The sequence below is a fragment of the Lygodium microphyllum genome, chromosome 24 (genome assembly GCF_053477565.2).
Source record: "Lygodium microphyllum isolate KBCC chromosome 24, Lygodium_microphyllum_v1.1.10, whole genome shotgun sequence".
Taxonomy (NCBI): Eukaryota; Viridiplantae; Streptophyta; class Polypodiopsida; order Schizaeales; family Lygodiaceae; genus Lygodium; species Lygodium microphyllum.
The window spans coordinates 82892746-82918127 of record NC_141158.1 but is presented as its reverse complement, the minus strand read 5'-3'; the positions used below and the strand labels follow the sequence as shown (position 1 = coordinate 82918127).

General features: G+C 40.0%; 1 protein-coding gene across 4 annotated transcripts in view; it reads left to right on the top strand.

Moving 5' to 3' along the window:
• ELF8 (binding protein) overlaps positions 1 to 25382 on the top strand; it is a 162285-nt gene that overhangs the window by 12972 nt on the left and 123931 nt on the right. For all 4 annotated transcript variants that reach the window (XM_087665528.1, XM_087665527.1, XM_087665529.1 and 1 more), the window contains exons 2-7: positions 22346 to 22412; positions 22579 to 22773; positions 22884 to 23038; positions 23121 to 23237; positions 23981 to 24044; positions 24138 to 24352. In XM_087665528.1, the coding sequence (XP_087521654.1) occupies positions 22346 to 22412; positions 22579 to 22773; positions 22884 to 23038; positions 23121 to 23237; positions 23981 to 24044; positions 24138 to 24352 (813 nt within the window). The remainder of the gene's footprint in view (positions 1 to 22345; positions 22413 to 22578; positions 22774 to 22883; positions 23039 to 23120; positions 23238 to 23980; positions 24045 to 24137; positions 24353 to 25382) is intronic.

Here is a 25382-nt window from a genome sequence, read left to right as displayed (position 1 = left end):
CTACAACTCCAGTATTATTAATAGTGGATCCTAATAAACCATTTGTGGTTGAAGCTGATGCCAGTGATAAGGCAATAGGCGTGGTCTTATTACAAGAAGGTCGACCAGTTGCTTTTGAAAGCAAGAAATTAGATCGTGCAAAACAGAATTATTCTCTTTATGAGAGGGAGCTGTATGCAATAGTACATGCAATGAAGAAATGGAGGCACTATTTGTATGGTGCCAAACTTTTGATTTTATCGGATCATGAAAGCATTAAGTGGCCTAATGATCAACCGGATTTACACGGGCGTAAAGACAGATGGGCCGAACTCCTCCAAGAGTTCAACTATGAGATAAGATATAGAAAAGGAAAGTATAATATAGTAGCTGATGCACTCAGCAGAATGCCCATCATTAATGAATTGAGTTTTACTCAGTTCACTTCCAACTTGCTTGAATCTTTAAAAGGGAAATGCCAGGTTGATCCGGCATATTCCAACATATGGGAAGCAGTAAAAAATGGGGATCCAAATGAAAGTGCTTCTACTGAGGAAGGAATATCTGAGGATGTTCAACAAGGAAATGGAGCATCAGGGGTTGCTCAAACTGGATTCAAGTGGAAGAATTTTACCATTGATAATGGTTATTTACTCTACAAGGGTAGGGTATGTGTCCCGAAAGATACGGATGTAAGGCGCCAGATACTCTTTGAGTGTCATGATACCCCTAGTGCGGGACATCCAGGAGTTAATAAGACTTATAGTCTTATTAAAAGGCAGTTCTATTGGGCTGGAATGAATAAGGACGTCCTTGACTATGTGGTCAAATGTAATAAATGCCAGGTTAATAAAGCTGAAAGATTAAAAATGGGAGGACTTCTCCATCCATTAGAAATTCCTTCGGGAAAATGGGAGAGTATCTCCATGGACTTTATTGTTGCTTTACCTAGAACACAGAGGGGGCACGACTCTGTGTGGGTGATTGTGGATAGGTTAACCAAAATGGCTAGGTTTATTCCAACTTCAACTGATGTTAAAACACCAGAATTGGCTAGATTATTCGTAGAGAACATATACCGATTGTATGGCCTTCCGGCAAATATAGTTTCTGATCGAGATAGAAAATTTGATAGCCATTTTTGGCGTGCGGTATTTAGGAAATTGGATACTAAACTTAGCATGAGTACGGCGGATCATCCGCAAACAGATGGGAAAACTGAAAGGGTTAACCAAATTCTTGAAGATATGCTTAGGGCATATGTAAGTAAAAGGCAAACTAATTGGGAAGAGTATTTACCGATAGCGGAATTTGCATATAACAGTGCCAAGCACTCTTCCACTGGATATAGTCCATTTATGTTAATGTATGGGTTTCAGCCCAGAGCTCCTTTTGCAGTAGGACTGCATAAGGAAAAGGTTCAGGCAGCTAAAGACTTTTTGGAGTATATGAATAGTATGTTAAAATTTGCTCAAGAAAATATTAAAAAAGCTCAAAATCGAGCTAGAGCATATGCAGATCCTCACCGAAGAGACATCTCCTTTGAAGAAGGAGAATTGGTCTATCTTAAGGTGCCTGAACAAACTAAAACTATGAAAAAGGGACAATGTCCAAAGCTTTCACCAAGGTATTGTGGTCCTTTCATAATACTTAAAAGGGTGGGAGAATTGGCTTACAAGCTCCAACTACCTGTTGGTAGTAAAATACATCCAGTTTTTTATGTAAGTAAATTAAGGAAGAAGCTGGGTGATTTGGATAATCTAATCTTAAATGATGCTATTGAGGAGCTATTCTATGACCAATCTAATCCACATGAACCAGAAAAAATATTAAATGTTCGTAACCGACGAACAAGAAATACTATTTATCAGGAATGTTTGGTTAAGTGGAAAGATTGTTCAGAAGAAAGCTCAACATGGGAGCGAGTAAGTACTTTAAAGAAAAGGTTTCCCGATTTACAGTTAGACCTTCCAAGTATCGTTTTCGAGGACGAAACCGATTCTTAAGGGAAAGGAAATGTGACATTAAAAGTGATATTTAATGTCACGTTAAGGTCATAAATATGGAATGTGACATTAAAAGTGACATTAAGGTAAATCTAGGGGAACATGCACGAGAATGACCGTCCGGGCTCTTGGGCGCCCGAACGAGGTTAAGGGGATCCTAGAGAGTAAGAGAGTCCAAGAATAGTAGGACTCCAGAGAAGTGGACGGCTGGCAAAGGAATACGAGTGAGAGGTGCCAGCACTTATCTAGGTGTGGTTGGGAGGAGAAGAATCACTCGTGCTTTGAGGTTTCATCGTTTTTTCTTGTCTTTCCTGAAGTCATCTTTCAGTCAATGTCATGATTTTGCGCGAAAGCTTGCACTTCAAGGCGAGTCTTGTATTCGTCTAAAGTACGATCAGCCTTTAGCTTCTTGGTTCTAAAAATCCACTTTGTCCCAATGATTGGCTTGTGGAGGTAAAGTATTTGGAGGAAGGTCAGGAGCAAGCAATAGACTTGGGTTAGTAGGCACAATCTCAAAGGATGCGAGTAGAGGTGAGGACGAAGAGTCCAGTGTAGCATGATGTCCCTCTTATCAAAGATGACATCCCCCCTAACGATTACCTTGTTTCTCCGAGGATTGAACAAATGATAGGCTTTCATTTTGGAAGAATAGCCCACAAAGATCAAGAGTTCTGCTCGAGGGGTGAGCTTTTGTATCTTGTCATTAGGAGTATGCATATAAGCACAACTATCAAAAACTTTGAAGTGAGAAATAATAGGCCAAGAACCAAAAAACGCATCGTTTGGTCTTTTTAGAGATTGTTGCAGTCCGACATCGGTTGAGGATGTACATTGAAGTGTTAACAACCTCGATCCAAAGGTGTTCAGGGAGCTTTGTTGCGAACAACATAGAGCGTGCCATATTTAGGACTGTTTGGTTTCTATGCTCTATGACTTCATTTTGTGCAAGGGATGTGCAATGCCTAGCTTCTGTAGAAACTCAAAGAACTCGTGGGAGGTAAACTCACCACTAGAATTACTCCTTATAGTATCCATACAAGGATTGATTTGTTACTATTAAAAAGAAGTACAGCGTGCCATTCAAGGCAATAGTGGATGTGGGACCACAAAGATCTACATGAATGAATCTAAGGGGTTCAGCAGCACGAGTGAAAGATTGCTGAGAAAAGGATGTACGTTGTTGCCTACCTAGTTGACATGCTTGATAGGCCTCTTGAGATAGTTTTAGGCGTGGAAGGCCCTCAACCATCCCTTGATGTGACAAATCATAAAGAAAGTCATAACCAAGATGTCCTATGCGAAAATGCCAAAGACGCTTAGAATCCGTGGGCTTCATGGTAGTGGCCAAAGCTCGGAAGTGATGGAACTCCAAATCATCGGTAGTTGGCTTGGTAAGTAAATGTATTGTGTGATAAACGGCATTAGGATGTGCCGTGTCTCAAGCAATCACTAAACCCGTCCGAGAGTCCAGGATCTTGACTATGGTCAATGTGAAGAAAACTACTCGCCCCAACTAGCAAAGCTGCTGAACGGACAACAAGTTCACCCCAAGCGCAGAGATATGATAGACATTATCCAGCGAAGCTAGATTCATACCTTGGTCTTAGTGGAAAAACTAACGCGACCCTAGGCCTAAATCTTGATTGAGGAGTTGTTTTCTAAGTGGACACTCTTGTCTGCAAGGATTCTGGAAATAAAAATGTGTGCTATAGGAGTCATGTGATGGGTAGCTCTATTGTCCTCAAGCCAAACAAGTGTTGAGGAGCTTGGCTGTGACGAGTGGGCCTCTGTAGTTACCTCGTTAGTAGGCAACTCGTAAATGTGAAGGAGACTTGCATATGATTTTTCTAAAGAGACGATGTGGGCCTCTATAGACTAGTCAAACAAACCCTATAGAGTTGAGTAGTTCGCCGATTGTGATGATTGACCGGTGGCAGTGTGGGTTTGGCCTCGCCACTACCCTTGTTAGGGGTTGCCACCACCCTGCTTTCCCGGCTCAGATTGGGTGTGGGGGTTTGATTCTTGGATTTTGGTTGTGTGCCTCTTGTCTTAGATTTGCACTTGTTATCATAATGACCAGCCTTTTGACAATGTTGACAACACTTATTCTTCTTAGGTACATTCTGCAATCCAGGTTTGAGAGTGGATTGAGTGGGCCTTGTTTTGATTTTGATTTTGATTTTGATTTCAGTTTTGTTTGCCCTTGCTCTGTTGTGCTCTTTGAGAAAAGGCAATGAGAGCCCCCTCTATTAAGGATGTGTTATGAAATTGATTGAACAATTGCGCATAACGCAACAATTGTCACTCAAACTCATAAAAGGTGGGCATTGAGATTATGAAATCACCTATTACACAAAATTGAAATATTTTATTGGTAGCTTGTTAAGATGCAAGGTAACCTGATCGTTAGAGGACTTATGAGCTCTAGTGGTTGAGAACTCGGTGAGGAGACGCTGATACTTAGCCAACTTGACTTGCAAGTCATCCTTGTCTGTGATTTTGAAGTTTTGGAGCCCATGATGCAAATTGATGCGATTGGTCCTATCTCGAGTTGCATAGTGGTTAGTCAAGTGTGCCAGTGCTCGGATGCTAAGTCGAAATGTTGGAGTTGAGAGTGAAACTCAGGCAATAAGCCCTGCATAATCTCGACAATAGCGGAGGCATTACTAGCCTTGCATGAGGGACGACCTCGTATGGAACAAAGGTGGGATCAAGTTGTCAGCAGTGGATGCAGTGATGGAAGCGTATGGAAAACTGCTATAATAGGCTGTTATATATAAGAGACACATAGAAAAGAGAAAGAGAAACACTGCAAAAGAAAAGAACACTGCACAAGGAACTCATAAGCAGAGAGATACTCGGAAAATGGAATCCATATACCAAGATATGAGATAGTACAAAACCAATGTGAGTCACTGGCTATGAAGGCACTGTCACTTGCTCCTCTCTCTCCACCAAAACCTATCAAGTGATGAGCGATCATTAAATGTGGAGGAGAAACCTGAATAAATAGTAAAAAATAATGCCATGAATAATGTCAGGTCGGTTGGCATTTATTGCTGGCTGGCCAGCAATAAATGCTAAAATGACCATCATAAAATGTCAAGTAAAATAACTAAATAATCTAGTAAATGTTCGGATGCCCTAGCCTACTCACATGAATAGACTCAACCATGAAGCGACATATCTGTTAACACCGTGTCTCAGATCGGGAGGGATCTAATACAGTACAATATACAATGATAAGGTCCCACTATAGTACATAGAACAAGGACCACGAGAGTAGAACCACCGATACCCAAGTAGTGGGTGCGCAAGCCACCACCAAGGTGCCTTGGAGAGAACGTGATGTCGATGTCGATCGTACTAGCACCTGAAAATAGAGCAAAATCATATTAGCTCTCAATATCTGTCAACAATGTTTCATAGTAGTATAGTGGACCAATCCTATTTAAAATGCCTCAGAATATATGTGACAATTTAGAGCCGTTTTTTCTGCATCTAGTTTGCTAAGTGTTTTAACCATTCATCTTTGTTCATGACAACATAATGATCAAGAAACATCTGTATGCCAGTATTCATTGACTGAGGCTTAGTCAGATAATATAGATGTGGATGTGGAGGTGGCTAATTGGACTCTCAAGTGGCATTTTAAACCTGGATGTCAATCCCTGTTCCAAGATTTGAACCTGCCAAACTTTGGTCGAGATGCCTCAAGGAAACTCCTCTTTGGAACTTGTGCATTTTATACATGTATAGATGAGATTCACCTATCCCATCTCACCACTCTTACATTCCCTCTCTGGCACTGGAGAGTTGTGAGGGATGATCCCATCACCTGTACTAGTAGCTTGGAAGGGAGGCCCCTGTAGCCATACCAAGGCCACATTGATGGAGCCTAAACCTGGACCTGGAGAAGAGGAAGACTCACCCAGAGAGTCGTCACCTGTCATCTCACTGTTTGCGCCTGCTCCTATTGTAAAGCTCCTAATGTTGTGTAGTCCTTTCGGAGGTGTCTCGTCTTGCCACAATAATAGCACTGAGACTTCTACCGTATGGCACCCCTCCTTGAAATGGAAACATTTGAAGCACCAAGAGATAGCATCCTCACAGAAACTTGAAGTTGAACACAAGAAGTCTCCAACATAACACTCGGAGTTGAGTAAAGAATATGTGCATGTTGACCATTAGAAGGAGATGTTGGATGAGCCATGATGAGGGAGATATGGAGAACATGAAGAAAGGTAAGGGATCGGAGGCTCTCCAAGATCCTCTATGGCATGAGCCCATGGAGAAGGAACTGGAGAGTATTGACTGGAATGAGACTTGGACCTTTGTGGATTGTCGTAGCCACAAGAAGGTCATTAAGATGAAGTGGATTTTTAGGACCAAGCTAAAGGTTGATGGGACTCTAGACAAGTACAAGTCTCAAGGGTCACCTTGTAGTGCAAGGTTTTCGTTAGAAGCAAGGTATTGATTACGAGGAGACCTTCGCATCCATTGCTTGAATGACACCTTTTCGTTTGCTAGTTGTGCTTACCGCTCACCACAGCTGGCCGCTATACCAAATGGATGTCGAGTGCCTTTCTAAATGGTTATTTGGAGGAGGACGTCTATTTGGAGGAGGATGTCGAGCGCCTTTTCATTTTGTAGACCGTTTGGATAAGGTGTTCCGTTTGCGGAAAGCTCTTTATGGACTCTAGCAAGCTCCGAGGTCTTGGTTCAAGCGGTTGGACGAGTTCTTACTGACTCATGGATAGTATTCTATGTGTGTGATCTAAGTCTCTATGTGCACACTACATGTGTAGAGGTCAGCCACATCCTTCTATACGTTGATGATTTACTTATCACTGGCTCCGATTCCCCTTTGCGGTAAGCTTTTTATGGGCTCTAGCAAGCTCTGAGGTCTTGGTTTCAGCGGATGGAGGAGTTCTTATAGACTCATGGATACCATTCTACCCCCTATGATCTAACTCTCTATATGCGTACTACATGCATGGGGGTCAGCCACATCCCACTGTATGTTGTTGATTTACTTATCATTGGCTCCGATTCTGCTGCCATTGTCGAGATTAAGGCTAATCTTTGTTCTACCTTTGAGATGATTGACCTCAATCAGTTATCTTGTTTCTTGGGGATGGAGGTAGTTCGTTCTGGGGGCAGAATTTGTCTCCTAGCAAAAGTACGCTCTTTTGCCTATGGAACAATATTGCATGCATCAAACATGGCCTGTGGCCACACCTCTTGATCCCATTGTCCATTTGTCTAAGGATACCCTAGGTGAGCCCTTCGATGCACACACTTATCGATGTGTTCCTATCGATGTGTTGTAGGCAAGCTTCTTTGATTGATTAATACTAGGCTAGATTTAGCATACTCAGTTAGTGTTCTTAGTGTTTTTCAGCACTTAGGATGTCACATTGGATTGCTTTTCTTGATGTGTTGAGATATTTGTGGTGTAATTTTCATTATGAATAGACTTATGGATATGGTTTATGCTTGTAGGGTTACACCGATTCTAATAGGTGTGAGATTCTGACACCCAACATTCCCATGGCGGTTATCTCTTTTCCTTGGGCATGGACCTTTGCTGTTGCCAGCCCTTGGAAGGTGTCTCCCTATTGTTCCTTGTTGATTAGGCCCGTAGATGGCTGTCTTTTGTAGCAAATTGCTGTTATTTGATCAGAAAATGGACCAACAGCTCCTTTCCTTTCTCCCAAGCCATAGATTGACTGAAAGTTTTCTCAGTTTGCATGGGCATTTTGCCAAGTGGCAGCTTTCTAAACCCATTTTTTAGCATTATCAACAATTTTAATCAATCTTCACAATTAAATAATCCTAAAATGTAATTTCAAGCCTTTTGACCTTGCCTAGAATTAAATGTGCCCATCCATAATTAAATGGGCTAGGCCATTTGCAACTTGGAGTGGTTCCCAACCTCTGTTGACCTTTTGACTTGCATTAATTAATTAATGAATGCTAGTCTCTAGTGTCACCACCGACTTTTATTGGCCAAACAATTGTCCTAGGGTCAAAACTGACATCAACTGACCACCAAAACCCAATGGGCATAACTTATCACAACTTTTGCCTTTGACACCCATTGCATCCTCGGGGACCTTGGCTTGCCACCATGAAATAACTGCCATGTGCATCACAAGTGCTAAACAACCTTGTAGATTTGATTAGTAGCTTAATTAAATGTTTTTCAGCAAGATTAAAGCATCTCAAAATTTCACGTCCTTGTGACAGACCTTCCCCTTTGAAATCCTTGCAATCGTCCTCGATTGCATTGCATTTTGCCAAAGTAAAGGGTACTACATTGGAATTTCCATAGGGCATCACAATCATAACATTGGCCATTGGTGTCTAAGCATGCCATATGCCCCAAAGTCGCTAAAAACTTCCAACCCGCATAAACATGATATAAATCTGAAAAAGTTCTAGAACTGTTGTTAGAAACCCATTGGAGGCATCCATAACTATGTTTCTCAATTGTTCTCACTTCACAACCATAGTAAAGCTTATTCTCAGCATAAACCATGGCTGAAATTGTCAATGGTGTTTACTAACATTCTCCTGTCCATGGAACCAGTTGGAAATCATTGAAAATTGAGGATAAACTGATCATAGATGGATTATTTGTTGATCTGAGAACTGATCACAAACTCCTGCAAATGTGATCCCAAATTGATCACAAATTGTTTGCAAAAACTAATCAGTAATAACTGACGCATAATTGATCCAAAAAGTGACCATAAACAATTCTCAAATAATTGATAAAAAACTAAGCTGAAATTGATTAGAATTTGATCTCAAAATTGAGGCAAAAGCTCATGCCAAATTGATCATGAATTGATCCCAAATTGATACAAAAGTAATAGTCTTAGAGGAGCAGTAACAACCATACTCATCTACATATATCTGTGACTAGTACATTGAGTAGTGACCCCATGGTAGACATTGTTAGCACAACACCCTTGGATGCATGTTGAATATATCTGAGATCCACAACATATGAGAGCTGTCCACAATCGGAAGAGTGGAAGTGCTACCTCCCTCTTCAGCATCAAGCGATACTCGAGACCCCTGTTGAACTTAACTGAGTCTGAACTGAAGTCAGCTGTATCTGAAAGGCATCTAGGTAAAGGTGCTCTTCCATCCATTTTGCATCCATTGGTAAATAATTTTGAAACTTCACCAAATATCTTTTGGAAACTTCACAACCAACTTTTCTTTCCTTATGTGCCAAGATTTGCTTAGGTATCTAAATCTCATGCAACTCCTTAAGCTTAGGTTAAATTTCAGCAGATATATCCTCTAGCTAATCACTACAAAAGAGCCTCAACAAACTGATATAAAAGGCATTGCGTATTTGCCAATATGAAGGTAATTTCAGCCGATGTGCCACATTGTTGATCTTCTCTAGCACTTTGAAGGGCCCATAGTATCTCATACTCAACTTCAGATACAACCTCTTTCTTTCTTTCATCTTTTCTAGTGTTGCCTTTTCAAAATGCAACAATACATAATTGCCCTTTGCAAATTGCAACGCATGTCTATGGCAATCAACTGCCTTCTTTTGCTTTTCTTGTGATCTTTGAAGTGCATACTTTATCTTTGCATAGGTTGCATCCAAGTTTTCCAAAGAATGATTTGTCTCAAAGATCTTATCCTTAGTTTGCAAGATAGGTGGTATCTGTTGAGATATTGGCAATTGCACTTGGCTTAGCCTCTTTGTATGGAGCAGTGTGGGCTCAAGATGCAGAATTCCATATGCACAGAGGTGGAAAGTGCAACCTAGTCTATTCCTATAAAGCATTGTGCTTGCTCTCATTTTGAATGCAATGTCATAGTACTTTTGTACTTTCAGCAAAGTGTTTGTGTCATTGTCAACACACAAGATTGTGTTTATGAGTCTAAGCTTCCATCTTGAAACCTAATTCACTTGTGTGACATTTGGTCTTGATGTCTGTTACCTCATGAGCTCACTCTTCCTCTTTCAACCCCCATAGCCATACTTTAGATCCGACATTTTAACATGGTATCAAAGCCCAGTTGAGCATGGCCTAAGCTCAACTCAACTCCTCTCTTTACTCTCTCAATCTCTCTCAACCTCAGTTCAACTCAGTGGCAGCTTATGACTTTATCTTCAACTTTCACCTTGTGGCAGCCATTGCTAGCATGTACCTACCTTGCTTGGAGCTTTCTCAGTGCTTCTCTCTGGGGAGTTGTTCCTTTGCTCAAGGCGTTGGTTCTTGGCACCTCAAAGTGCAACATTGGCCACTGTATACTCCAACATCACTGAAATTTGTGCTCACTGCCTATCTATGCCCTACGCTTGGTCGTACCGTCGATTCTTCTCCTGCGCGCCATGATATTGACTACGATCATAGGGCAATGAAAGCCCATCACCTAAGGCACCCCTAGCTCAAATCTTGTCTAAAATAGTTCACTGTGTGAGCTGCACAGAGATAAAAACCAGGCCCATATCTTGCAAATCCTAAAAATCCATAGCCAACTCACTTAAAGCTTAATCTTTTCTTCATTTTCTCTCTTGTGGCACTCAAACCAAACCTTTGCCACTTTGATCCATCGAGAATTAAAGTTTCCAGCAAGCATTTTTGATCATATTAGCAAGGAGGGGAGAAATCTATTGATACTTATCAAGTGTTATTTGACACTATATTCCTTGTGTCTCTTGACACAATTGAATCTTTTGCTTCTTAAATTTGAGAGTTTTGGTGCTGATTTGCTACTCTAGCATGGGCAAATACTCCTTAATTGTTCGGTTGAAAGGGGTCGCATTAAGCTTATCTTGATAAAGAAGGGTCTTTGGGAAATTACCAATAGCAAGGAGAAGAAGCCTTGGGATGTGGACCTTGCAGTTACTTGGCAAAAGGAAAATGGCAAAGCATATGCCATCATTAAGCTGAAATTGGATGACAGCTACATCCACCATGCGGATACTTGTGAAACCTCTAATGATATATGGAAGAGATTAGATACTTTGTTTGGTGTACAATCAAAGTCATCTAAGTATGGATTATTGATTGAAATTTTCAGGCTAGATATGAAATCAAATACATCTCTTGCAACTTACTTAAACTACACGGTAAGTTTTTTAACTCAGCTCGGAGGAATTGATCTTAAGATGGATGAAGATATTTGTATTGGCGTGTTGTTAAGAACGTGCCTCGTGACTATAATAATGTGTCAACTATATTAATCAACATACCTAGTCCTAAAATTATTGACATTTAGGCCTCCTTGCTAGAAGAAGAAAAGAAGATAAAATCCAAAGAAGAACCAAGCACCTCTAAAGATGAACAAATGTTATATGTCGGTAACAGGTACAAGGGCAAGAAAGATCAACTGGTATGTGACTTCTGTAAAAGGATCGGGTACATGGAGAAATTCTATCATGCCAGGAAGAGGTCCCAAAAGGCCTATCTAGTTGCTGTTAAAGAAGAAGAGGACCATGGAGCAAAAGAAGAAGACCACTGAGAGAAGGACAAATCTCATCAGACCTATTTTGATGACTTTTTTAGCCTTATTTTGCTTAGCCCTAATGCTTCTGACATAAGCTTGTAAACTCCTCAAACAACCTTGTACTATAGTCTATGTACATTTTGTGAGACCCCTGATACAGCCTTTGGATATCCACCATGTCTTTGGTACCCACACTCAGCCTTTTTTGCGACAGCCCTTGGTGTTTACCATGTTTGTGGTGTGCCCACACTTTGCAGCTGGTTGCTCATTAAAAGCCTCTACACACTTTGTACTTCTTTGGTTTTGATTGAGGAGGGGTGTTGAGATATTGGCAAGCACACCTGGCTTAGCCTCTTTGTATGGAGTAGTGTGGGCTCAGGATGCAGAATCCCATATGCACAGTGGTGAAAAGTGCAACTTGTTCTATTTCTATAAAGCATTATACTTGCTCTCATTTTGAATGCAATGTCATAGTACTTTTGTACTTCCAACAAAGTGTTAGTGTCATTGTCAACACACAAGATTGTGTTTATGAGTCCAAGCTTCCATCTTGGAATCTAATTCATGTGTGACAATTGGTCTTGATGTCTGTTACCTCATGAGCTTACTCTTTCTCTTTCAACCTCCATGGCCATGCCCTAGATCCGACGTTTTAATAGTATTTTCTTGTGAAAGAAACTACTAGGGTTTGCACTAAGGACACACAGAGTGTATGACCATGATAGAAACACAAAGAGAGAGACACAGACACAGAGGGTAAAACTCAAACCCTAAACGCAAAACTCAAAATTCAAACCCTAAACGCAAAACTCAAAACTTAAACACAAAAACTCAAACACAAATAGAAGAAGGGAGAGAGAGAACACAACTCTGAAGTGAATGAAAGTTGTAAATGAATGTAAGAGCGTACAGTGTGCTCAAGGGTAGAGCAATGTCGAAGTGTGACGCGTCCATTGAAGACGGATCCCAAGTTTGGGACCACCAATCGGAGTGTAGGAGTGCTGAATAGTGAATGGCAGCAGGTTGGTCACCAAAATGCCGCAGTCTGGAGGCTGGAAATCGGTAAATGCAACAGTGTACCACCGATCGGAGGTTGGAAATTGTGCACAGTCTGTTGTAAACAGCAGGTTGAAACAGTGTTTGAGAGTGTCAGGGCCTGCAATGCTGAAAACGCAGGCTGGCTGACCTTGGAGATGATGGACAGCAGGCAGAACAGCAGTCTGGAGAAGTCGCCAGCACCTGAGAGCTGTCGCCTATAGCAATGGACAAGCTGAAGATAATGTGGTTGTAGTCGATGATGGCTGGACAACAAATGGAGGTGGGCTGCCGGCTGGAAACTAAGCGCCAACAGTAGCAGAGTGTGTGTGGGCTGGTGTAACCTGCAAACAAGGATGATCGTTGAATGGGGGCAGCCTGTCTATTTATAGATGTGGAAGGGCGTTCCAAAAATTAGGGTTTCTACTAAATTCTCTTGAACCACTCTCCGTTTTAAGGTTTCCACTGAACTCTCTCGAACCGCTCCCCGTTTTAGAGTTTTACTCTAAAAGAGCATTTTTAGCATGTTTTGGGGCTGTTTGAGAGGCTAATCAGCAAGTAATGCATATTTTAGTTCAATACTTCCTGCCACCCTTAACCACCTCAAATGGAGCTTTGCTAGTGGGACCTTGCATTGTATTGTTGTATGCAAACTCAACTAATGGCAAACATTGCTCCCATTGTATCTTGTGGTGAAACATAGCATCTTAAAAGATTCAACACTGTGGAATTTGCTTCCTTAGACTGACCATTTGTCTGCGGTTTGGAAGGAGGACGAGAATTTCAGTGTGGCATCCATATTCTTAAACAACCCCTTCCAAAATAAATTGGCTATCTGAGGGTCTCGATCACTGAGATGATCGACTCTCGCATACCATGATACTTAAAGATATGCTATTAAAACAATCGTGCCATATGATCAACCTTTATTCTCTTCCTCATCGGAATGAAATGGGCTTGTTTGCTAAACCTACAAATGATAGTCCATATCCCATCATTCCTTGTAGGTGTCCTAGGAAGCTAAAAAATAAAGTCCATTGCAATGCTTTGCCAAGGTCTATTTGGAATAGATAAATGTTGCAACAAGCCTGACATCTTTTGCCTATCATGCTTTACCTTTTGACATACGATGCATGTCCTGAGAAACTACTCTACGTCATGCTTCAAAGTTGGCCAATAAAAGATATGCTCCACTGCCCTGACTGTGGTACTAATATCTCTATGTCGTGCGTATAAAGGAGCATGATTTTCAGTGATAACTCTAGGCCTCAATTGCTTCGTGACATACAGTTGTCCGTGTATCATCAGAAATTCATCTCTTAGCACAAAATGCTCATGCCTTTGGCCATCGCATAGCTGATCCTAAACAATAGCAAAGTTTGAATGAACAACACATTGCTCTTTGGCATCGAACTCAGTGTAATAAGCCATGTTGATGGCTGAAATTTGTGGCTTACACGATAGTGCATCAGTACGATATTCTTTTTACCATCAATATGTACAAATTGAAAATGAAGTATAGAGAGAAAATTCACCCATCTCATATGTTTCTTTGACAACTTTGTTTGCGTCAAAAAGTACTTCAAAGTCTTATGGTTTGTCTGCATTGTAAAATCAGCCCCCAACAAATAATGTTTCCACGTAGACAATGCATGAATTATAGCCAAGAGCTCTTTTTTATAGACTTGCAAATTCTTCTCTGCATAGTGGAGAATTTGGCTCTCATAGGCCACAACTTGACCATCCTGCATAAGAGCAGTCCCAATGCTGTAACCACATGCATCACAGTGAATGACGAATGGCTTCCTTAGATCTAGCAACACTTGCATGGGATTTGAAGTCGTCTTTTTCTTTAACCTTTCAAATGTTGAAATTTCCATTGCTATTCATCTAAATGACACATCCTTCTTTTGTAAAGCATGCAATGGAGATGCAATTTCAGCAAACCTGCATACATACTTTTTGTGGTCAAAACATAAACCCAAAAAGCTATGGAACTCATGTACATTTCTTAAAAGTGACTATGATCGTATTGCCTCAATCTTTGTAGGATCCATGTGAATAGCATCAATTAATACAATTTGCCCAAAAAGTGGATTTCATGCAAAAAGAAATCACTTTTCTTGTCATTGATAACCAGCCTATGCTTCATCAGTTCATTGAACACAATGCTCAAGTGCTTTTTATGCTTTTTCTCATTCTTGAATAGACAATCATGTCATCAAAGAAAGTGTCCACAAATCCTCTATGTGGCTTGAAGATGCAATCCGTTATATGATTAAAAGTAGCAAGAGTATTTGTAAGTCCAAAAGACATGATAGGAAACTCATATAGCTCAAAAGATGTTTTGAAAGTTGTCTTAGGCATATCCTTTGGTCTAATACATATCTGAGATATCCACTTTTCAAATCTATACAGTTGAATGTGGTTGCCCCTTGGAATCTATCCATAACATCATTGATTCGAGGAATTGGAAAGTGATTCTTTATTGTGATATTGTTTAAAGCATGATAATCAATGCACATACGCCATCAACCATCCTTTTTTTGCACTAAAAGCACTGGAGTACCAAAAGTGGATGAGTTGGGCCGAGTTAGTCCTTTTTCTAACAACTCATTCACCTGACTCATAATCTTCTCCTATTGGGTTGCATGGACTTTGTAGGGTGGCTTATAAGGTGGGTTACTTATAGGGATAAGATCTATGCCATGGTCTTTTCGCCTTTCAAGTGGTAGCTGCCCTAGAAGTGACTAAGAGAAGCAATTAGCATACATTTTCAAAAATGACATGCGATTCTTCTCTCACTTAAACACGTTTTCAATGTTCTCACTATCATCTTTATCTTTAGTAAAAACCAAGTACGTAGAAAGTTGATTTTTCATTACTTTAGGAATGGTAGCTGTAGATACAACACGGATAGATTCACCTTTTAATTTTACATTAAGTGTGAGTGTCTTTCCCTTATGTTGAATAGTGATTTCTTTTGCACAAGAATCAATCACTGGATACATATGGTGACACCATGACATTCCAAGCAATACATCACAACCTCCAAGTGGAGCAATGAAGAACTCTTTGCTGTCCACATATCCCTGTATATGCAACTAAAGCTTTCCAATAAGTGGTGTGACAAGCTTTGCATGGCCTTTACATACCATTCCAACTTTCCCCATGAGTCCCATCTCATCCTCTCCGATTCCTAGACAAACTGCCATGCCAACAGAGATGAAGTTGGCTTGTGCACCATTATCAAAGAAAATCAATTGGCTCGTGCACCATTATCAAAGAAAATCAATGTATGCTTATCCCTGAACTTGCCCCATGCTTTGCACAACTTAGTTGCATAATCATTGGCCTGATCAGTAACAATATCGGGCACATGTCCCATTGATATTTTGGGCTTCTTTCCCTTAGAATCTCCTTGATTTTTTGATTTTCTAGCTTGCTGCCTATTGGGATAGTCCCTTGCAATGTGACCTTCTTGTTCAGAAATGAAACATTTATTTTCAGCCATCAATTCCCTCTGTTGTGCCAATGTTTTCGAGCCCTTTCTTTGTTGTTTTGGCCTCTTTTCAAGTTGATTTTCAGATTTTCCCCTTTTCTCAGCCTTTGATAACTTTTTATTCGGTTTCTCCCCACTCTCTAGGAAGCTCATATTCTTCCCACGTAGTAAAGTATCTGCTGTAGCAGCAATCTCTATGAGAAAACATGCTATCTGTTGTAACAACAGTCTCTATCAGCTAAAACATGCTAGAGATGGTAGAATTTATGCAAAAATCTCTGATTCCTTTGGGCAATCCACAAACATATTTTTCCACTTACTCATGAAGGGGTACGGGGCAGTAAGAAGTAATAGGCAGCAATGCATCCTAAAACTTTTTATTATATTGCTACAAATTCTTACATTCTTTAGCATCCAACTTATTCCAAGATGTCATGATGTCCACCTCAAAGGTACTTGTCAACCAATTCGAAGCAAACATTTGCTTGTCAACCAATTCATAGAAAACATTTCCTTGAATTGTACCCACGTTGATAATGCTCTACCTTGCATCAGTAGAGTGGACCACCACTGCAATGCATTCCCCTTCAAAAGAGTGGCTGCCTTTCGAATCTTCGAGATCTCGGTGTAGTTTCTCCTTGAATAGGCGGCATCAAATTACTGAATGAAGGTCAAAGCTTTCAACCGATCTTGTGCACCCTTGAAGGACTCAAACTTTGTTGCTTTTCCATCCTTATCGTTGTCTTTTGTTGTTGCTTTGGGTGTCAAGTTGTCATACACTAGCTGCTGCAAAAAGGGTGCATTCGTTGAATTTACATGAAAACCAACACCAAACGGAGCATTTGCATGACCAACACTCATTCCTTGAGTCCCATAAGCATTCCGAGGGGTAGATGCATTACTAAACATGTTTTTTTGTGCCTCAGGCATCCATATTTCTAGCCATATTTGAATACATTGGGCCTTGCACACCACGCATTGGCTGCTGCATACCATAGGGATTTGTGCCATACATTCTCGTATGCTGTCCTTATCCAACCATAGTATGAAAAATTGTGCTACCCCGAAAGTATCCTAGTTGCCCTTGTTTTGCTTCCATAACATCTTTGGAAGCTTCAAATGAAGGCATTGGCATTTTCTTTGATGCACCTTGCTATCCTGAAGGTGTAGAAAATGACTTCTTTTCAAAAATTGGGTGATTTGAGGATCCTTTGCCAATTCAGTAAAGAGATTTGTTGCTATCCTCATTTGATTCTTAAACTTGTTATCAAATTCCTCTTCACTTTACTGGTCATCACTGTCATTATGCCTTGAAGGGTCTACATCTTGCCTAACAACAACATTTTCAGCTTGTTGTCTATGGTTTGAGCCTTGTCGAAGATTGGGCATTGCATTTTCTTTATTCCCATTTGAATTTTCATATTGAGAGACATCATCATTGCTTGATTCCATCTCACTATATGAAGAAATATTGCTGCAATTCTGAGTCGAGAGCAAAAATTAGCACTGGCACAAAGCTTTGGCTTGCAATGAGGTGCCGCGGGTCCACGAAATCAAGGGATTGAGTGGTATCCCGGCAATGGAACCTTGAAACCAGCCTTCCTTCTTGGAGAGAGTGGTAATTCCCTGATTAAGCAGTTAATTATAACAATCAACAAATAAACATAAATTGAAATGCATGGTATATATTAATAATCTTGGACATTGGACACCCTGTTGGCCTCAAAACTGGCGGCCCTTTCGGTATTTCTTTAACTTTGATTGCTAATGGAGCGAGTACAAGCTGAGATGCCACAATCTTCTTTGTTGTTCCAAATGCCCCTTGCTGAAATAACAATCAGTAGCAATGACACCATTTTACCCTTGACTTTTCACCTAGGACTTGCACAATTGGAACTACAAACTAGTCAAATGCTTCCCCAATGTACAATGAATGGACTGATATCTGAATTTTCTAACAATTACACAAATTTCAGGTGCTGAATTCAATGTACGATGCCTTTTCTTATTGACACGGGTTTTGAGGTGGTTGTCAAACCCTAAATTTTTGCAGGTTTACAATAGAAATCCTCTTGTTGTCCTAGATATGGTTGAGACCTGCTCCAAATGGCTGATAAAATGTTGAGATATTTTGAGAAATTTTTAGGGAAGGTGAGAGAAAGCCGAGATGAGAGAGAAACTTGATTTTCTTTGCGGGAAAATCCCAAAATTTGCCTACTGTCTGCTCTAGTGTGCATTCAATGCAGTCACCTATTGCGAGACACCTCCAAAATGTTGTAACTTGATCAGTAATGTTGTTGCGAGCCCTTGGAAGGTGTCTCCTGGTTGTCCCCTGCATGCTGAGGCTCCCAGATGGCTATCTTCTGCAGCAAATTGCTGCTCTTTGATAAAAAAACAAACCAACAGCTTCCTCCCTCTCTCTCTCTCTCTCTCCTAGGTTGTAAACTAACTGAATGACTAAGACCCAGCTCCCAAAAGCGTTTTCTTAGTTTGCATGGGCATTTTTGCGAAGTGGCAACCTTCTAAATCTATTTTTCAGCATTATCCATCCATTTAATTAATTTTTAAAATTAAGTAATCGTAAAAATAAATTCAGCCCTTTTGACCTTGTCCAAAATTAAATGCCCATCCATAATTAAATTGGCTAAGCCATTTGCAACTTGGAGTGGTCCCCAATCTCTATTGATCCTTAGACTGGCATTAATTAATTAATTAATGTTAGTTCCTAGTGTCACTGTTGACACTTGTTGGCCAAATAGTTGTCCTAGGGTCAAAATTGATACCAATTGATCCCAAAGCCCAGCTGGCATAACTTATCACAACTTTTGCCTTTGATACCCATTGCATTCTCGGGGTCCTTGGCTTGTTATCATAAAATAACTATCATGTGTGCATCACATGTGCTAAAGAACCTTGCACATTTGATTAATAACTTAATCAAATGTTATCAACAAGATTAAAGCATCTTTAAATTTCAGGTTCTCATGATAGCCAGCTTCCCAAAGTAAAGAATATACAATTTCATTCACTAAGATGGTCTCCAATGGTTGGGAAGCAATTCCAATAGTAGGCAAGAATAATCCAATACTTTTTCCCAATGACTTCCAATTGCGAAAATGAGATTTTCTTCTCTTCTCTAGTCTAATTTTGCATTTCTAAATTTTGAATAGGAAGTTTTGCCAAGTCATCCTTATCCATATTCTAGCAAATTTCAACCTTATTAATCGAATTTTGAAAACATTAGTCCTGAAAATTAACATAATAATTAATTTGAACATAGAAAAATAATTAGACCAGTCAACAATTAAATTGGCTAGGCTAATCATACTAATGTAAAGATATGCTAGGGTTTACACAGAGAAAAAAGAGAATGTATGAACATTGTTGAAACATAATAACTCAGACAATAGTGTAATAAATGCAAACCGTAAAATGCAAAAACACACACATAAAGAGAGAAGAAAGAGAACTCTGAAGTGAATGAATCAATGATGTAAATGAATGAGAGAATATACAGAATGCTCAAGGGCAAAGTTGTCCAATAGAGCTATTGGCTCTGCTTGGAGTGGGTTGAGGGAGGTGTTGGTGTCGTCCACTGGAGACGGATCCCAAGTGTAGTAACTACCAATTGGAGTAGAGGCTGTTGAAGAAAAGTGTTGAAAACACAAAAATTACATGTTGTAGACTTAGATGTAAATTGAGTTGATGCTAAAAATGGAAGGGCAGCAAGTTGGAAACTAGAACATAGTAGTCTCTAGGGCTGGGATTGGTAAACGCAACAATGTAACCCCTTAAAGATGATGGCAGCTGATCATTGGTAGTAGTGGGAGGTTAGGCGATAACGGTAGACCACGTAGCAGTAGTTGCTTGGGTTTGGATAGTTAGTAGAAGAGGGAAGATGGCCGAAACTTGCAAGACAAGGATGGATTGAATGGTGGGTAGTTTGTCTATTTATAGATGTAGAAGGATCATCCCAAATGAGGGTTTTGCTTATGGGACACAGAAGCTCTTTAGGACCATGCACCACTTACGAAACTTTTATTAGTTTACATGTTTTGGGGCTGTTTTGAAGCGCTAATCAGTTTGTAATGCATTTTAGCTCAACAAGTATAGCATTTATTAGCCCTTGAACATGCATTAATTACTTGATTAACGCCTAGTTCCTAATGTTACCATTGATATTGATGGCTAATAAAGTTTTCTAGGCCAAAATCTATCACTAGCTACCACCTAGTACTTGTTAAGTACAACTTGTCACGACTTTTGCCTTTGGCACCCACCAACTTCTTAGGATCCGTGGCTTGTCAATGTGAAATAAGTGACTTATACCACCTAGTACCTATCAAGTACAACTTGTTACTACTTTACCTTTGGCACCCACTAACTTCTTAGGATACTTGGCTCCTCAACATGAAATAACATATGTGCACTTCACATTTGCATATTGGATTAGTAGTTAATGAAATGCTAAGCAGAGTATCAAAATTTCACGTTTTTGTGATAGAGACCAATGTTTGAATCCTCCCAACTTTCTAGAGCTAGAACTTGAAAAACTTGGAGAAGAGGCAAAAGCAAGGAGTAAGTTTTACAAGAGTTGGGTGATTGACTGTAAACACCTTATGCAAAGTAGTGTGCTTGCAATTGAACCCAAGTCTCTCAGGAATGAGCTTAGTTACAATGAACTTGAGAGTGAGGCACAATAATATTGGATAACAATTTTTTGGTTTCTTGTTCCAATCATATTTTGTCCCTATACCATCCCAGTCCCATTTCCATGGTAGAGCCTTTCTTTATATTGATAGGGGATGGCAATTCTTGCCCTTGTTCCCATTCCCATCCTTGTCCCCAAAACTTGTCCCATGTTACTATAAAGCGAAGAGAAGTATTTCTCACTCTCACAAGTTCATGCAAAGGATGTACATGCACATATGTATCACATGTAGTTATTTACTATGCAATAAAACAACTAATTCATTTACAAACAGAGAGTAGGAAGAGAGGGAAAATGAGTCCTTGTTCATGGTTGATCAGCTATACACATTGACATGGCTTTCTTCTTGGTCTTGAAACGGAGAAGAGCTTAAAAACAGGTGCCGCAATGAATTTACAAGTTTTCTATCGTGTGAAATAATAGATAGAGAAGAGGGATTTGATGCTGAAAGAGTGGAGGATGATGATGGAGATAATTGGGACCAACTTTGAGGCTATCTATCTTTAGTTGTTATACATGAGTTTATAGCAAGGAAAATTGATGAAAAATGAGAGAAATTGAGCTCTTTTTGTAGGAGAACGAAGACATGATGCAAAGAGAGAAAGTGAAGTAGCGCAAGACAAGTTGTCTAGCCATATGTCATGAAGTGTGAAATGTGGTGGAACATTGAGAAGCTTGTATGATAAGTGCCTTGCTACTTGTCTTTTGTTTATGGCCTTCCCTTGTGGGCCGAGAATTGTCAAGAATAGAAACAACCAAATTAAGCAAGCAATACTAGAAGGCAAACTTACTATTCTTAGGATGTCATCGCTATTATTTAGAAATAGCAATGCAGTGTCATGTTTAGGATTTAGGATAGTGGGGTTGGAGAGACCCGTGTCAAGACATCTTCAAGTTTCCCTTTTATAAGTACACAAGCAATTAGGGAGGAGGATTATATGACTAGGCTCAAAAAGATTCCACTGGCTTTACAATTGCTACAAACTGAGCATGATTGACAGGCCTCTGGAGGAGGGCTTTAGGACTAGAATCTTTGTTTGGCTACAATACATGGATTCTAGCAATAGGCACTTGGCTTGGGTACAACATAGTACTTGTGGCATGTTTGAGATGTTGAGTAAGAGGGAGGATAAGACCAATCCGCCCATGCCCTGCTGTAACCTTATTTTCTCTAGTAACAGGTCCAATAAGAGATGCCTGGCATTGCAGCCTTGATATCTGGTCTAGTGTCAATTTTCAAGCTCTATAGTACATTTGCAGTACTTGTTGCTGCCAAGTTATATGCAATATTTAAGACCACTCTTTTCAAAACCTAATCCTACCTGGGGTAGTCCTGTATGTGACCAGGTAAGTCTGTAACTAAACCTATATTCAGCATTCCTATCCCTTGATCTTAGTCTGTTGTGCACAGGGGCATCCATTTTCATTTTGTTGTAAGCCTCTAAGCTATGGTCAGTACTAGTAAGATTTCCCCCCTGCTTGGATTTTCTTGGCAGGTAGCACCTTAGATACCAACATATTTTCTTTGAAATGGCTCTAACTTCTAGTCCTTAGTCAGACCAAGTTTGCTATATATGTGGGCCAAAAAAGGTGCTCAAGTTACTGTGTGTCTTTATGCAGCGGGAGTATTTCAAGCAAGGAAAAACAAATGAGTTTTTGCAAATATTAGAAGAAGGTTCAAGCCCAGGTATCTGCTTTAAGGCTTTATTGTTTGAAGGTTCCTTTGTGTGATCATTTGAGCTTTTTCCTACTGGTGCAATTTCTTGACCCTAACTGTTAAGATGCAGCTATTTTACTCTACACATGATTGGTCACTTGTTTCTGAGTTGTTTTCACTGTTGGTTTTTGAGCAGAGATTGACGACTACTATAGTGATGTAAAGTATGATAGGATTGCAATTCTCAATGCTTTGGGAGCTTATTACAGTAACCTTGGCAAAGTTGAAACAAAGCAACACCAGAAAGACGAGTTCTTCATTCGTGCAACACATTATTATAACAAAGCTTCTAGGATTGATCAAGATGAGCCTACCACATGGGTGGGAAAAGGTGTTGATTGCTAGATTAAAACAAAGCAACCTTGCGCAGCCCTTGCCTCCTCCTTTTCCTTCCTGCTTTTTTCTCCTGAATGTTGTTTCTAATAAAGTTGTTATTTTCAGGGCAACTCCTATTGGCCAAGGGTGAACTTGATCAGTCCTCAGAAGTTTTCAAAATTGTACTTGAAGGACGCCCTGATAATGTGCCTGCCTTACTAGGGCAGGCATGTGTTGAGTTCAATCGAGGTCGCTTTCAAGAGTCTTTGGAGCTCTACAAGGTTTAGTTCTATATTGTTGTCTTTTTTTGAATCTTGTTTTATTTATGTTCTTTAGACTGATATTTCCTAGTGTTAAACACAGAGAGCCTTACGAGCTCATCCACAATGCCCAGCTGCTGTGAGGCTTGGATTAGGCATTTGTCGGTACCGATTGGGACAGATGCGAAAGGCTCGCCAAGCTTTTGAGCGGGTTTTGCAGGTGTGTCTTTCATGTAATGCTTAGCCTGCAAGTTTATCCAATAGCTCTTCATGTTGCACAGCTTACTGTGTGCCTCCCTGAGTGAAAGTATGTGCATTTTGTCATGGGATTTGTCCATGCTAATGCAAACCGATTTTAAAGAGAGCATGATCATATGGTTTGGAGATGCAGGGAATGATCCACTTGCAAAGCTGGGTGTTAAGGTGCTCTTATACAATGCAGGATGCAGGAGACTGGAAAGAGTGACAAAGACATTAAAATAAATAACATAAGAAGAGATAAATGCAGCCACGGTTTCCTTTAATTTACATTAGACTGTAAGAATGGGCTATGTAATAAGCATTTAGCTAGTGATGGTTCCTTGTATATATTGCACTTTCCTTTTGTGCATAGCTCATCTCATGCATAAAGAGTTTTGTTCTCTGTAGGTTGATAGATGTTGATCGAGAGATATGATGTAGAAGGGGGGAAGCATATTTTTTCTTATTATCTCTTTTAAGGAGTCTCAGACTTTCAGCATGATGCATTTATGTGACTTCCTCCTTGCCTAATTATGATATAACATTGGGTTCCTGCACATTCATGGGAATACTCAGACCTCCAAGAAATGCTTGTACAACTAGGACTGCATTTATATTATTTTGTGTTTTTCTGAAAGAAAGAATCATCATGGAGCATTTGATGTTTTGGCATGACTGGAAGCCAGAACGTTCATAGTCACTTCCAATTTTCTTATTGAGCAGCTGGATCCTGACAATGTGGAAGCATTAGTGGCATTGGGGGTCATGGATCTGAACACCAGTGAACGTAAGTTTTTCTTAGTGTCCAGTTGATGGATGGATGCTCATGGAACTGTTGTAATTGCTTGTTTATTCCAGTTTTCTGATTATGGTGATTCAGCTGAGAGTGTGAGGCAGGGATCAGAAAAGTTGGCAAAAGCATATGATATTTATCCATATTGTGCCATGGCTCTTAATCATCTGGCGAATCACTACTTCTTCACCGGGCAACACTTTCTTGTGGAGCAGCTGATGGAGACAGCTCTTGCAGCAACAGACAACCCTATTCTAAAATCTCATTCCTTCTATAACCTTGCTCGATCTTACCATACAAAGGTTTGTCTAAACTTTGACACTAATTGCTTTTGTGACCTTGCATGATGATAATATGAAATTTCTCACAAATTTTATCACATATTATTAAATTCAATAAATGCTGTCCCTTTGAAATTAGAACTGGAAAACTAACTTAAATTACATCTAAAAGTTGCAAATGGTGCTAATTATACTAAAAACAATGCCATAATATAGCTTAGTTGCTGCTCGGTCACCCATTTTTGAATAATTGGTAGATTGTCAGCGTACCTTTATGGATGTGGCATTACAAATGCAGCAGTACTTCTTTGGTGATATATATTGTGTTGACACATGGAAAAAGGTTCATGGGTAGTGATGAGTATTGATCTATTTTGATGATAGGTCTTCTGTTGAGGATATCCTCATCAAGTGATACAAAAAGAAAATAAGAGTGAAAATGATAATGTATGCCCATGGTTATCTAGGGGTACAAAAGAGAGGCGATCCTATTGTGGTATTAGATGTTTGATGGATGTCATCCTAAAGTGTTCCTTAGTGGGTGTTGTAACATAAGTAGCAAATGTCTTGGTCCAAGCTTGTGTCACCTCTCTTGGGCGGGCTCTTGGGTAAAGGATGGGACTCAGGTGGTTGGATTTTTGAAGAAGCCTATTATAGTTCACTAGCTGATGCTTTCAATGATATCTCAACGATGATACCAAGTACCATCAAATGCACACTTTATCACCTTAATCTTGGACAATGGACAGCTTTTTGGCCCCCAAACTAGCATCCCTTGTCGCATTTCTTTAACTTTTATTGCAAATGGATGGAGTACAATCGAGATTCTCTGACCCCCTTCACTAATCCAAGTGTCACTTGTTGTCAAAACTAACCAGCAATCTTCCAAACCAATTTACCCCTTGTTTGCTTAGGGATTGACTTTCACCCTAGTCCTTGCGAGACAAATTTAGTCCCAAATTTATGAGATGTGAGAGGATACACAGAGATCGAAGCTCAGCTGAGAGTACAGTTGATAGTGAAGTGAGTATGAGAGTGAAGACACGACTCT